Genomic DNA, 15,818 nt, shown 5'->3' on the forward strand with positions numbered 1-15,818 from the left:
CATATGGAAGGCATCGTTCCCGCCAGCATTGGGGGAGATGATGTCCTCCTGAGTTTCGCATTGGGTTGTTTAAGCCTGTGGGAGCTGCTAAAAATTGGTTTGTTTTTTTTTTCCCCTGCAGGCATGCTGTAGCCTGAGGAAGGTCTGGTGCTGTTGGTGCATTGGGTTTGACTTTGGGGTTGTGTGTGTGTGTTAACAAAATGGTCACTTCTAATTGCGTTTTTAAAGCTTTGATTTCCTTCCAAGGATTTTGCTTAATCATCTTGAGTAGGCTGAGGGAAGGAAAGAATTAGCTGAGGTCAGGGAAGTTGAAGCTGCCCGTGTTACTTCTCAGAAGTCAGGCTTAGTCTGAGGGATCCTGAAGGCAGGAAGAAATCTGCCTCCTGTTCTCTTCCCTGCTGCACGCCGAAAGAGTGAAGGGAAATCAAACCCCGAAAAAGCCAAACAAAACAGGGAAACTATGTAGCGTGATAGGCTGTGCTGGGTGCCTCCCTCTGTGTGAATGGTCCAGATTCCCCTTCCTTTGGGAGAAATGCAACTCGGATGTGATTCATCACTAAAATAGATTAGAGGGATTGTAGTTTAGAAGTGCCTGCTTGTCTGCACTGATGGTGGAGTCTAGACAGCTCAGATGGAGACACATACATTACAGGCACCAAAAGGTGGGGGAGAGGATTCCTGTTGTAAAGTCCTTGGGAATAATGGGCAGTTTAATAATTTCTAGTGAATATTCACATGGAAGGGTGAATATCAGAAGAGGAAAGCTGTGTTGAGCACTTCCTGAAAAAGTGCTAGTCATTATGATGATAAAAAGAAAAATCCATCCACCACCTCCATTCAGTCATATGTGTTTCCATTAAAGCGTAGCCAGGGCGTCCCTTCGCACCTTAAAGGTTGCAAATACAGCAGTTTGGGTTTTTTCCCAAAGAGGATGTTTGTGGCTCTGGCAGAGGTGTGGGTGGGGGCACTGTAACGTCTTCAGGAGGATAACCTACCCCTTAAAACCTAAGGGCTGGCAGAACAGCTCTCTTCCAGGTGTATTTCTGAGACTGGGGCATGAACCTTAAAGGTAGAATGTGCTGTGCTTCAACTGAGATGACAGGGACGTGAGTTAATGGTAAATAAACCTTACTGGGAAGGAAGAAAAAGGGTATCGTCCCTCAGACTTTGCCTGTCAAATTAACTGCGTAACCACTGCACTTAGGTTTGCCCTTAACGTCCAAGCATCAAGTGTAGTCTGTCCGTGAAGTCGCCGGTGCCGAAACCACTAATGATGGCATCAAGGTTTTAAGCGTGAAAGCTTCTTAGTGGGTGATTAGGTATCTCTCTCCAGATCATTAGGGTCAGCTGGTAACGCTGCTGGGAGAGGAGAATGCAGCACGTTTATGAGTGGAAAATCACAGACTCGGAGAGAAGTGAGAGCTTCGATGTTGTGTGGAGGAGAAACAATTTGTATGTGCTAGGACGCAGTTCTAATTTTAAAAAAATCTTTAGGGGAAGCAAAAACTGAGTTTCTGCAAGGAGGAAGAGGGAGGCGTGTGCTGTGTAGATGCCACAGTAATAAACCCCATGAAAACGCTGCATTACTATTTAAGTGCTTCATACAAGAACAAAAATAGCCCGTTTAGTATGTGTGGCATTAAGAAACAAGACCTCTCTGCGAATCCCTCCTTCTCGCAAAACCCCTGTAACAAAGGTAGAGGACCTGTTCTTTGATTTCCCGATACTTGCTGGGTTTCAGAAACAAACACCCCATCTCCTTCCAACCACAAGTTCTTGTTCCTGTTTGGGAAGTGAAACATGGAGCTGTTCAAATACTTCTCTGAAAAACATCTGGAGTTCAGCATACAGTTGCTTTATTTAGCTCACAGTGATGATTTTGACTAGAAGACACTTAGGAACCTAGGATGGCAGCAAGAGTACCTTTTGGAGAATCCTTTTGAAGAGAGGGAAGTGGTTTTCAGGGCTGTCTTCTCCTTTCTTCCACAGTTGCCTTGTATTCTCCACAGATACCTGGAAATATTCATTGTTTTTATACCAGGGTAAAAGTAGGAAAACGTCATCAAAGCCTTTAGAAATCAGGAGAGTAATTAAGACCCATCTCCAGCAGATCCTGGCAGTAAAGACATTCACGTATTTTATCATCTTACGTCTGTTTGAGAGTAGAAAGCTTTTCTAGCACCTTAGTGTGTGAAAGAAAGGCACTGTTCTCCTGAAAGTGAATTCCCAAGAATGAAGAGTGCTGGGTCCCCACGAACAAATGGTGCCGGGCTGGGCTGATTGAGAGACGCAGAGTGCCCTACTTATTCCGGCTGCTACAGGTTTGACCTCCTTGTATCATCTGACACCTCGTTTGGTAAGAGGTTGCTGCAAGATCTCAAACCCTCAAATTATGTAAGATTTACACAGTTGCTTTGAAGTTAGTCCCTCCCTTCAATGTTTGTTTACTGCCTGGTATGTCCTGTTGTCTGGATTATGAAGGATGAATAGTCACAGAAAGGAAGCTATTGGGTTTGTACAAATTTTCTATTCCTCTTCCCTTTCTAAACCTGTTGGGAGCTGTATTTATCCCAGTTTCAGAGTCCGGGAATACACTGGAGACGTCCTGTGCTGGTTGGGGCTTTGCTGGGTAAATACTGGCTTGTAAGTTTTCTGTTTGTTTGTTTTGAGGCGGAGGGAAGTGAGGAATGGCTTGTTGTGTTGTTAGAGGAGAAACAAATAGATGCTATCTAACAGTTATTTCAGAAGGAGTTTATGTTGGTTTTGCTTTTTAATATGCATTTTCCCTGTAACGTTTAGAAATCACATGTGAAAAAAGGAAGATGCTTAATTAATACTGTACGTGTGGCTTACAGACTATGCCTTGCTGTGCTGCTATGGTTTGGAGGTTTTAAAGTCTGCTCTCCGTAAGCTCTAAGTCCCGTAAGGGGAAGCACGCAGGTGGAACACGTAGGCTTTGCGTGTGGGAATTCCTCAGAGGACTTTTCTTCTGTCCTGTAATCTCCAGTGTACCAGCTGAATTGCTACACGCTGCTCCTCCTTTCCCAGCCCTGGTAACTATGCTGCTGCTGCCATGGGGTATGGAGACCAGAGACGTAAAGGCTGTAGATCCAGGGAGTTGTGAGGATGTAAGGCATTTTTCTTTTGCATTGTTCCGTATTTTTGCATTTTACCCACAGATACCTTAAGTCCTCATCCTTGTTTTACGGTCCCTGGTTAGTCTGATAGACTGTCCCAGGCTTTTGGGAAGGGGAGTCATGACTTCGGACCATGGAGAGGTTTAATCTCTAAATTGTAACAAATACTGCTGAAGTGAAATTACAAAATAGGGCGCTTTATCAGAAGTTGAGATAAACTCGAGACTGCTCTCTCATATGATACTGGTTTGTTGTGTTTTACTTTTTTTTATTTGTTGTTTGGGATTTTTTTTGGTTTTGGGTTTTGTGTTTTTTTTTTTTTTTTTTTTTTTTTTTTTTAATTTCTGAGGCTAGTATTTCTGTATATGGTTACTTGAGAAATGTAAAGACCCGCTTTCCCCACCAACATGACGTACATTCATGAGACTGTGGCGCTTTACCTGTTTCATACAAAGATTGTCTCTTTTATTTTATTTTTGTGACTTGTGTTTGCTACCCATGTGAATTTTCACAAAAAGTTCTACTTTTAGTTTTATTTTTACTTGCATGTGGGCAGAAAATGAAGTAATTCCCAAATATAGTCCTAGCCAAGAGTTCCATCTGTTCTCTGCATTTTTAAATGGCAAATTAATCCTTAGCATACAACTCATCAAATGTCTTCTCTTTTATAATATATGCTGCCTGAGATCACAGAAATTACTTTTTTTTTTTTCTTCCTTCCTCCCAGGCCTTCCATTTTAAGTCATCCTTTGCGTAAGAATAACAGCTACCGTTCCGGTTTTACGGAGTGCTCATGTGCATCTTCCAGTTGCTGTAGTTGGTCTAAATAAGAGTATTAAAAAAAAAGCCTCCAAAATTATTCTTCCCTTCGTCTCTTTGGCATTTCTTTAAAAGGCTGTAGAAGATGTAAGGCAATAGAAATTCTGTTTGAAAACCACCCTTAATAAATGTACTTCTGATGGAGAGCTAAGGTCACTCTGTTTTTTTCCAGATTTCACTCTTTGGACAATGCTGCCCATTTTTAGAAGTTCTAAACTTCCACAGCACTATCTGCCATAAATGGAATTTCTATATTAAGCTTTCATGTTCCCAGTTTTACTTAAGAGGCATTGTTTATCAGCTGTGTATCTTGGCGTGCCTTTCATCACAACTCCCATCCGAAGAACAATTCTATTTGTTTATAAGAAAGGATGCACCATCTCAAAACCGCTCTGCATTAGGAATTTCAACAAATGGCATTTTGTGTAATGCTAAAAAACAGTCCTGTGAAGAGGGAGGCGATGATCTCACCCGCCTTTTGGCAGGGCAGAGCACAGGGTCGAGGGCTTGCCGCCCACGCAGGCGGGGAGAGCAGCCCCTGGGGAGCAGAAGGTAAGGAACGGCCGAGGGTGGAGTCGATGGGGCACGTGTGAGGCCAGATGGCAGACAGATGAGAGCTGTTGCACCGCAAGTTGCACCAGGAGAGGTTTAAATTAGTTACTAGGAAAAATGTCTTCACTTGAAAGAGTGGTCAAGTATTGGAACAGGCTGCCCAGGGAGGTGGTGCAATCCCTGGAGGTGTTTAAAAATTAAATGAAATTAAAAAAGACGTGGAGCTTAATGACAGGGTTTAGTGGTGGGCTTGGCAGTGCTTGGTTAATGGTTGGACTTGATGATTTCAAAGGTCTTTTCCTACCTAAATGATGCTATGATTCTGTGATCCTGCACTTGGACATGATAGTGGTTCCATTTGAAATGACATTTCACTCTGCTGGCTTATAGATGTACTTGGAGTAGAGTTTTGCCTGTTTGTTTGGTGGGTTTTTGTGTGTGTTTGTGGTGTTTGGTTGTTTGTTTTTTTTTTTGAAGATGCATAGTAATCCCCTTCTGACAGCAGTGCAGTTGTTGATTAGGAAACTGCCTTTAAATGTTGCTTTCTTGGTATTTTGAAAAGATTTGGCCTCCTGCAAGCCAGGAGATCAAGTTCCTCAGCCTGCTCCCTTGGTGATTCATTGAATGACCTTGGGCAAAGCCCTTGGCCTCTTCTTACCTTGTTTTTCCATCTGCAATGCAGGGATGTTAAGACATACCTACCTCCCATAAGTCTTGAACTGTCTTTTTTTTTTTTAAAAAAGGTTTCATATGCTCTGAGGTGATAGTTGCAAAATATTAATTTAGATCATCTGCAGATAGCTGGCAAAAACTGTTTACTTTAACAGTATTACGCTAATTTTGGCCAAAGGGTCAAAAGCAATTTTTCTTCGAGACTGAACGAGCCGTTCCTCTGCCATAGCAGTGAACTTTGCCTCACTGTTTTCTTTTCAAAGCCTGGACGATAGCAGGCTTACCGGTGCCGGCAGCTTGAGCAGCAACTCTTCTGCAAGCAAGTCCCAGCGGCACTTGCAATCATTTGGCTGAAGCCTGGTGTGCTCAGAGGAGGTGGGAATTTGGGGTGGCTGCTGTGGGACTTCTCACAAGGGCTGGTTTTTGAGCCAGGGCTTCCCTTGATGAAGGTGATGTTGAAAAATAGAGACACTTTGGGCTTGCACATTCTCACACCCACCCTCTTTCTTCCCTCTTTGCATCGGTGGAAGTTTAATTGTGGGAAAGCTGTACCAAAGAGCTGGCTTTGTACTTCACCCTCAAGGCCTCGATGACTTTAATCTTTCCCAGCACTGAGCTCCGTCACCGTGGCCGTTTGCTGAGAAAGCATTTCCTCCGGCTTCCCAGAGTTTCATTTGTGAGCGTGAGCAGTCCCACTGTTCCCTGAGAGCATCCATGGTTCAGAAAGGCTGTGCAACTGGGCAGGCGGGCAACTCCAGCTGCTCCCAGGTTCAACACCAAACCCATCCACGGCTGAGTTAACAGCCAGCGCGGGGAGCAGAAGGCTTAAGTAGCGTCTTCCCAGCAGTAGTAAGCTATTGCGGTTGCTGAGTCGACTGTTTGCTATGGAGATAGGCTCATGTGTTTGTAACAGAGACTTTTTTTTTTTTTTTTTTCCCCAGGTTAGGTTTTTTTATTCTTGGCTTGTACGAAGCTTGAGCGTAAGGAGAGAGGGACATAGGTCAAGGAGTGAGCTGGTAACGCTGGCTGTGAGTTGGGCACAGTCTCCATGAGCCAGACAGGATTAATACAAACAGATTTTTAGCAATTGGAATGGATTATTCAGTTGCAGGGAAGAACTAAAAGGAGCCCATGGCTGTCCTGAAACTCCTAGAGCATGGGGCTCGAGGGGAACAGTGGCTGTGGGGGTGGGAGTAGTCCTCCGTCCTTGTGAGCAATGTCTTCATCTTTTCCATGATTCATTTCAGCCTGCTTTTTCTCATCAGAGATCAGGTGTCACCATGATAAAATGACTACAGTAAATATATTAGTGTGGCCTGTCATAGAAATTAAAATGTGATATTAATAAGCCAGTCGCTTGACTTGTGTTAGATATATGGTAATTAGTATCTGGAGACTGTCTCTCAAAAACTTACTGGTCAAAAACTGAAAAAAATACTGCAAGCAGCCTGTGTTATTTGGCCAGCTGAAAGTTACCATGGTTGTGTTGCTTTCCCATGGCCTTTAAACATCATTTAATTTCATTTTTTTCAATTTTAGGATTCCAGCCCAGCAGGAGATTCTTTAAGTCTCCTTTCTGGGTGTGGTAAGACAGAAAAAGTTAAGGGAAAGAGGATGTCTTAATTTCATTTGTCTGCATTATTTAATGATCTTTCTTCAGAGCAGTAAATACTTTACTTGTTGTGTGCTTTTTGTGACTGTTTTCTGCTTCTGTGCAGTAGGTATTTATCCCCTCCCCCCGTAGATTGTTTTATCATAGTTGTGTGTTGTTAAATACTTCAGTGTGTGACATGTACAAACCAAAGTTCCTTGGGTGGCAAGTTCTTGGTGGCTTGAAAGGGTGCCAAGAATGTCACGCAATTGCATCCCGGCGTGCTTTTCACTATGAGCTCCAAAGGTACTGGAGGCTGGGGTGATGGGCACAGGGTAATTACACTGAGAAAGTACTAGGTGTAGCTCTCTGCTCCCTGGCTTGCTTTCTCCACCTTTTCACGCTGAGCAGCCAGTCTGCTTGTATACTTACTGAAAATGTAAAGCTTTGTTATGAAATGGAAGAGCAGGGTTCAGGCTCTTTGTGGTACCTGTGTGTGGGCTGAGCCCCTTCAGCTGCTCATCTGTGGTCTGCAAAATATGGTAACAACTTGTTACCTCTTGATCTCTTCATCCAAACAAACTTTAGATGCTTGACTGGGTTTTCTGATATCTTTAACTTCAGGTTCAACAACTTCTTTTAACTAGGAAACACACGCACCCCCCACACCCTATTTATTTTCACACATGTGGGGAATGCTATTTTTTTTCCTTACAAATAGGCTGGTGTGGGCTGGTATTAATGCAGGACACATCATGTGTACAAAACAACTACCTGCATATTTAGGTCAGCATTGGAATCTGCTCTGACAAAGAGATGCTAACCCTCTGCCCGGACCTCATGAATTTACATCATGGTTACTCCTCCTTGAATGTGGCGGAACAGCCATCTGGATTGTTGCAGTGGGAATGGGTTACTTGCTGTTCTTGCTGTGGTACATGTAATTAGATGTGTGCTTTTTGACTTGCGCGTGTGTAGAGAATGAGGGAAATTCTGGTTAAATACCTTTCTAGATGCATGTAGTATTTAGTAGTAGGACAGAAACAGCAGCCTGTAATAGACCTGTGCATATATTACTTCAATAGATCATTTTTCATCGAGAAGAGAAGTCAAAGTGTTTAATGGGTAAAGATCCTTTAATCTATAGCTAGAATGGAATAGGATGCATTTTTTAAGGTTTTTTGTTTCTAAGCAGTTAGCATCATAGTTTTTGCTGGATGTTGGCTGGCAATAATCAGGTCTTTAAAATTCTTTTTTCCGAACACATTGGTGCGTTCAGGGTACGTTGACCAGTTTTCTGGTGCTGTTTTCCCATGTCCAAGAAATCAAACTGGCATTTTGTTTCCAAAGCCTATTGTTGACATAAACTATCACAAGGATTTGTGTCTTCTGGATAGAGCTGATCATACAGCACTGTCACTAGCTGCCTTTTGCAGCTGGTGGTTTTTTGCATGGAGATCATTTACGGTGGCTTAACTCGTATATGGAAAGGGAAGGACAAGAAAAAAAGGGTTTCTGTTGCTTCCGTTGGGAGATGACTGTACATTAACTTTGGATTTCCTGACCCGACTTGGGAATCTGCTGCTGACATCAGCCATGAGAATAACCTGCTGTCAGCTGGGACTGGTGCTGCAGGAGGTTGTCCTGAAGAGATCTTTAGAGGAGATAATCTTTACTTAGAGATTATTTTGACGGGGTATTGAATCATAGCTGATCTAGGCAGAGTTCCTGATTTCGGTTAATTTTGGCAGGAAAAAAAGTAATCGCTCTGCATATTTCTGTGAAAGGAATCCTGGATCATTTACAGTTCTGGTTAAACATTTTTTTGAAAGCAGCTGTTAAAAAAACCCTTAATTTTTACTTTTTTCCCCTGCTGAAATTTGGCATGTGCTCCCTTGAAAAATGAAAAGGGGTTAAAACCGATTTTAGGTAACTTGGTTTTTAACTTGCTCCAACAACAAGAGCTTGTTTTTGTTTTGCCCCTCCTTTTTTTTTTTTAACCCTGAAGTTTGGCAGTGCGTGGCTGGAACGCATGTTCACGCTGCTTTCTGCTTTATTTTCCACGAAGGCCGCAGTGTTTCCTGCTCGCTGTAACAAGGGTAGTCACCAGCCTTGCCGCTGACTCACTGTTCTCAAATCAATTCGCAGAAATGACAATTGTCCCACATTTTAAAATTGCACAAGGGTAGGGCAGGTTGTGAGATCCCTTGATTCAGCGCGGCTGCCATTGACGAAAAGCAGCGGGTATCCTGTTACATCGACTGGTTTGGAGCCTCTCTTTTATCTCTCTGTTGCTGGAGAACAAAGAGAACAGCTCACTTTGTATTCTTCACTCAAGTGCTTTCATTTTTCATACGTAAATGGAGTGTAGTTAGTTACTAGAACTGCAAAATGCAATTACTTGAAAATGAGATATTTCAGTGGAAATGAGGACTGGTTATATAGGGTGCGTGCACTAGGATTTGAAACGTCACCTTTGCAGTTACAAGTGAGAAAAGGAAAATTCTGTGTGCTAAATTAGCTGCACCATACTGAAACCAGGCGTATCTGGGGCTTCTTTTTGTGGCCTGAACCCCATTGCAGGGTTCTTAGATGGTGAAGCCTTTGTGGCTCGGGCCATATGGATGAAACTTAAAGACTGGATTATGAATAGATTTTTATCTTGATTAATAGAAAGTAGATAAATTCTGTGACTAAGAACACACGCATCTTTATACACTTGTAGGCAATTATGGAAGGCGGATTAATATTTTAAAAGGGCTTGTAAACTACACTTGTAGTGAAGTGCATGTATAAGGGAAGGATTTCATGTCTGCCTCCTCATTAAAGTAAGAATGATCTCCTCTATATTGCTCAGGTTTTGCATCTGATTTTGCTGACAGTACAGTCAGAAATCTTTATTCTACATCGCCATGATGCCATGATAAAAGCTGGAGTGCAGCTGATTTTAGAAGCTGAACAAAAGAGCATCTGAAATCCTTCCTGGTTAAATGCTTAAGTTTTTCGCAAATGAGTATACATCACCAGAAAACGTCTGTGAACCACCGAAGAGGCAACTGAAGCTGTAAGCCCGAGATGTTTAAAAAAGCAAATTCCCAGCACAGGCTCCCTCTCTGTGCAACGCGTGTGTTGTGACAGCTCAGGAGATTAGTTTTTCTGCGTGCTGGCATTCTGCTCCGCTGAGTTTACATGGATGTTGAAGAGCAGGTTTTCCCGTGTTGGGAAAAGGCTGTGTGCCAGAGCACGCTCTGCTTCTGGAAAAAATCATCGTGGGTTTAATACCGTTAGGGGAAGCGCAAAATGAAGCTACAAAGCCATTTTCTTTACGCTGTTTTTGGCCTGCCCCAAGACCTATTGATTACTTGAAATACTTTCAAGAAGGATGTTATCAGAGCTGCTGTTTTAACCTGTCTTTTATATTCCCATGTTAAAATTTCCCTGCGTTGTTTTTCTAAAAGCCTCATGAACTAACTTTTGCTATAAGAATTTTTAGTTACTTATTTTCTGCGAGTTGGCAACATTTTCAAAATTACTCGTAGGGAAAAGAAAAGCCATATTCTCATTTTAGTATCTTGGGCATATATCCTTGTGCAGCTTACATGCTTTAGTTTTGTATTTTTTTTGAAGCTGGGGTAGTTGAGAGTTCTGTTTTTCTGCTTGAGACTACACATAATTCACTGTCAGATACTTTATTTTGATTCTGCTGTGTGCTATAACTGGATGACACAGCAGCTATAATTAACTCTTCCATCATTCTCCTATTCACAGAACATAAACCCAAACCTTTGACTGACTTTTGAATTATTATATCCACTTTTCTTCAATTGGAAAAGTGATGAGGCTTTCCCTAAAGAAAGGGGAATTGTCCTTGCTACCATTTTTTTTTCCTGTCTAAAAACAGAGTCAGGAAATAATGAATTTTTTTCCTGGAATGTCTCTGAAGGTCTTGATTTCCTCAGGGACACTTATCCCTAAAACTCCCTGGGGAAGTGGAAATTATCAGCATGATCCTTGTTTCATCAAGTTGCATGGAATTCAAACTCTTGTTGTAGAATTTATCACCCTGTTAGACTGCTGTTTCATCGCTTGGATGTCTTACGGTGTTACCCAGAGATTTATCTTTCTTTTTTTCCCCCAGTGGAATGCTGTGATTTTAACGGTATGTTTCATATTTTAAACATCCTCATTAAAAAACCACCTAAAAATAGCCTGGTCCCATTTTAAAGCACCACTTAAATAGAAATTCAATGCTGCCTCTTAAAAGATACAATCTTAGCAAAGTAGAATATTAAAAATGCTTTAGGAAGTACATGGTTGATGATAATACTGAGCCGTCGAGACATGAGAAGGGAAGGTAAAAATGCATACGGGGCAGAGGCTCGCTGCAGCCCTAAAATCTTATTTTAGCCTTCCCCAGGGGATCATGGTAAACCATGCAGTACTGCTGTCAGCTTGGGAATTATTTTCAGATTCTCCCCACACACGTTCTCTGACAATATTTGTTACTAAAAGAAGTTTCTCTATTCTTTGCTGATTTATTTCATAGTAGCAGGCAATTGCTGATGTTAACCCCCTGAGACTACTGAAGGCCTGTTCACGTGGGGCTGGGTTTGTCCTCCTTTTCCCAAAATACGGTAGATAAGAACTTCAGTTTATTGAGGACTTGAGGTGATCCAGCATTGCCAGAGTTTGCAGAAAGGTAGGAGGCAGAGGGGATCGGGTAAGTGGGCAAAAGATGAAGAGTGAATTGCAGCATGCTTCACTTCTAGCAATTAAATAGTTTATTAATGAATAGGGCACGAAAACGGGTTGCACAAACACAGGTGAGGCAGAAAGGCAGGGGGTTTACAAATTCAGAAGAAAAAATGAGGCTGTGAATGGGCAGCTTGGTGGTAGGAAATCAGAGCTGGGAAGCACGAGGGACCGTAGATTGGGAGGGGAAATGTTGCTGTATCTGAGGTAACAGGTTGGGTGGCGCAGGGCAGCTGCCCCTTGGCCAGCATATAGCAGAGCCGCCTCGGAAGAGGAGGATGGGAGGAAGGACTGAGATTTTCACTCCTTTTCTGGCATGGCTTTATTTTATCTGCTGTCCCAGAGTGACACTGAACTTCCCCCTCCAGGGATGGAGGAGTTAGGAGGCGAGTGTGTGGGAAAGGCACCAATGTGTGAAGCGGCTCGATGTCAACTGCATGGGAGGGTTGTAATGAGGGGGTGAGACTGGGAGGAGAGTTCTCATGTTTATTACTACTTCTGCATTTTTGACCTTTTTTGTTTTGTTTTGGTCTGGCATGTTTTTATATCCTCCTTCGATTGTAAGCATTTTGGGACAAAGATTGCCTTCTCTTCTGTGCCTCCAAATATAATGGGGACAGAGCCCAGGGGCTTTTAGTAATGTGCCACAGTGCTCATTACACCAAGGCATTCAGAAAGAAAAACAGTTTTCTGGAATGTTTTAAGAAAAAGGACTCTGTCGCTGCTGCCCTGGCATTATATAAACAATCCATTCGCAAAAGGGTGTAGTAGAAGTCACAAAATCAAATAATGAAAATTATTAGAAGCCTGAAATGGTTTCCCTGAGAAAAGAATGGGAAAAGTTAAGCAGTTTAATGTAAAGAAGGTATGTAAGAAGCCTATGAAATAATTTAGAATAAGAAAAACTTGCTTATCGTTTTCTGATGTGATGTGGAGAGGAACGTAAAAATTCAGTTGAAAGCAGCAAATTTAAAACTGACGCGGTTATTTTTGTACGTGGCAGATCTCCCCCCCTCCAGCCTCCGAGTTAAAATTCCAGCAGAATTTTTTAGAAGGCTGCTCGTGTAATGGAGAATGCAAGTCTCCAGGGTTATGTCAGACAAAATTATTTTTAGCGAAGTTATAAGCCCTCATGCCTCGGGGAAGAAATCAGCCACTGAAGAAGGATGACGTGTCCCCACTGGGCAAGCTTTAATAACATTATTCTCTGTGTTTCTTACTCTCCTGCGAAGCATCTAACGATCTGCACCGTCAAGAGTCGGTGGACTAGATTGACTCCCTCTGTGATCTAATATGCAAATCCTGTTCTGCCATAATTATTGTTTATAAAAGATGTTCTTGGCTCTGAATTCTTTATTCCCTGAAGTTGGCTGTTGAGCCTGAGCCTGCAGATAGCGTTCGCTGGTTCATATGCATCTGCCCAGGTTGTTCTGAAGCAGTTGACCAAAAAACTTGCCATGCTTCTGTTGCACGAGATTTTTATATCATCAAAGGTACAGATCTTTTTGTAAAAGGTGGGTAGGAGGCAGTAAGGAGAACTCTAGGGTCGACTCTTGGATTGACAGTGGCACCTGAGAGCATGATAATATTTCGGTTTTGTACATGAGAGTGCTGGGGGGGATTTTTAGGCTTCAGCAGACCTGTGTGCCCTCTCTGTATTTCTCCAGTCTTCCCACACAACATTGTGTTACACTTAATTAAATCTCCACCATTGTCACGGTGCGTAACAGGATCTATCTGACATTTTACCCATATTCTGTTTCCCTGACACTCTCTGAAAGCTTTGTAGGAGAATATGTGTAGAATGACTCTAAATTCCTGTGTATAACTGGGCTGTGTTACGGAAACAGGATTTTCTGCATCAGGCGAAGGAGAGAGGACGGCCTGTAGACAGCAAAAAACTGTGACATTTTGCTTTTTAAATAAAATACCTGTGTCCTCTAGTTGCTTTGCGTGTTCGTGCACTCATCTGTCGTTTCCTTCATGCTGTTTATAGCAGTGACTCCAGCAGCAGCTCAAGCGATGAGTCCCCAGCACGGTCAGTTCAGTCGACAGCCGTCCCAGCACCTGCGTCCCAGCTGCTTCCATCTCTGGAGAAAGATGAACCCCGGAAAAGTTTTGGGATCAAGGTTCAAAATCTTCCAGTGCGCTCAACAGGTAAATTCACTTGGGAAAGTAAAATAAGGGAGAAAAGGAATAGGAAGCATGAGGGACTGGTTAAATAACCTTTATCATGTCTTTGATGCAGCAGCCATGTGCTGCCTCCGAGGACAGGATTTGCTCTGCTTCTGTCTCGGTTCTTGTGTGGCGGTGGGAAAATTGCTTAATTAGTGACCATCTGTGAGAAATCCTGCAGGTCCCTCGCTTGAGTCCCTGGGCTTGAGCGCTTAGAGCTACTGGAGCTGGTGCTTTGGAACAGTAATGTGGATTTCCCCAGGGAAAAACCTGAGGCATCTCAATTTTTTCACTTAAAATTCGGACCATTTATTCTCACCCTGCTTCATTTTATTTTTTAATAGAAAAACTTCAGGGTTTTCTGTTGCAGCATCGAGTGCTGTAAAACACCCATAAGCATATTTGTAATGGTATTGGATATTGCATGGTAAATAATGCAAGAAACCACTTGGTGAGGAGTGCACATGATCACACCCTGTTCCCTGTGCTGAATGCAGGAGGGATCCCCCAGAAAAAAGCAGCATGGGATCATTTGTAAAACAGTTGTAACACAATCCATGGATACAAAGTACTGGCTGAATGAAAATAATATGTATGAACTTTGTGAGCAGGGTACCTCACAATGTTCTTTTTGTAGATTTTATTTCTGTAACACTCCTTGAAGTGACGCGACGCTGAGGGAAATAACTCCACATAACTCCCGGGCAGATTATGTGATTGTGAGTCAGATTTTGCAAAATCTGATGAATCTGCCTAGTTGTCTTTCTGAATTGACAGAACCGAGTGCTGTATAACTGATCTCTATTCCAGTGCCTCATCCCAGCTTCGGGAAACGGCTCTACGTAGTATCTGTGTGGGATTATTAATGAAGTAACACTGTTTATTTCTTCTTCATGTTGAATTGGATGTCTCTTAGAAGTAATAACTATACACTGACAGCTTTAGTGATGTAAAGCAAGCCTTATGTGTGTGGTTTCTTGGGTTTAAAAATCAAGGCAAAGAGAAAGATCAGCCAGAAGCTTTTGACATTGGCAAAACTAACACCCTCAGTTAAAAAGGCACTTCTGTGAACACTGAGATTCAGATTAAACGGGGTGAAGGCACAATTCGGAACAAAGATTAGATTTCTTCATGTCTCTTATGGTGCTACTACGTTGGTAAAAAATACATTTTTATGATACTAATGTTTATGTGTTTCTTTAGACACAAGCCTTAAAGATGGACTGTTCCATGAATTCAAGAAGTACGGAAAGGTGACGTCAGTGCAGATTCATGGGGCTTCTGAGGAACGGTATGGACTGGTGTTCTTCCGACAGCAGGAGGACCAAGAAAAAGCACTAAATGCCTCAAAAGGAAAACTTTTCTTTGGCATGCAGATTGAAGTCACAGCCTGGATAGGACCAGGTAAGGTCCATGTCTCTGCACAGGGCACCTGACTGCTCTGGGCACATTCACGGGCTGTTGTAAAGAGGCAGCATAGAAATACGAGATGTTAAAACTGCCTTTCTGCAGAAACATATTTTAAAGAACCTGGGGGAGATATCAGAATAAATTCCAGAGAAAGGAGAGTGGATGTTCTTAGGTCAAACAGGGAGAGAGTTCAGTCTTTAACCTCAGAGAAGGAAACCTGCCATCCTCTCAGACGGTGGGATCTGCCGGCTGCTGGAAGAAACAATTTCATCTTCCATGTCTCAGTGGAGCAGAAGCCAGTGGGTGGTATAAGCATAGCACTGAGTCCTCACAGCTTGTTTTCTCTGCTTTTAATTAAAACAGCTAACGATGGCTGCATTTTTGAGGCTAAGGCAGCATAGCCTGAATGACTGACCAGTGAACACTATAGCATTGAGCACGTGGTTAAGCTTTCAGTCTGTACTTCAACTGCTTGTTTAAAAATTGATTTCTGAAAACAAACTTCTTCCGTGTGCTGTTCCCCAAGTACCATGAAGCCTTATTTGAATTCAGGCATCTGAGCATTAATAGTTCTTCAAAGAGTAAATTTCTAGAGAAGTGGTTGGAGAATACAGCTATCTTTCACCTGAGGATGCTCAAATTCCTCTGCAGTCACCCAGTGGTGTGATGCAGAGATCTCAACATTGCGCATAAATAACAATTCACAAGTG

General features: G+C 42.5%; 1 protein-coding gene across 6 annotated transcripts in view; it reads left to right on the forward strand.

Moving 5' to 3' along the window:
- Positions 1-15,818, forward strand: part of SPEN (spen family transcriptional repressor) — a 69,663-nt gene that overhangs the window by 33,182 nt on the left and 20,663 nt on the right. For all 6 annotated transcript variants that reach the window (XM_037380860.1, XM_037380861.1, XM_037380863.1 and 3 more), the window contains 2 exons: positions 13,520-13,680; positions 14,902-15,102. In XM_037380860.1, the coding sequence (XP_037236757.1) occupies positions 13,520-13,680; positions 14,902-15,102 (362 nt within the window). The remainder of the gene's footprint in view (positions 1-13,519; positions 13,681-14,901; positions 15,103-15,818) is intronic.

The sequence above is a fragment of the Falco rusticolus genome, chromosome 3, assembly GCF_015220075.1.
Source record: "Falco rusticolus isolate bFalRus1 chromosome 3, bFalRus1.pri, whole genome shotgun sequence".
NCBI classification, from domain to species: Eukaryota; Metazoa; Chordata; class Aves; order Falconiformes; family Falconidae; genus Falco; species Falco rusticolus.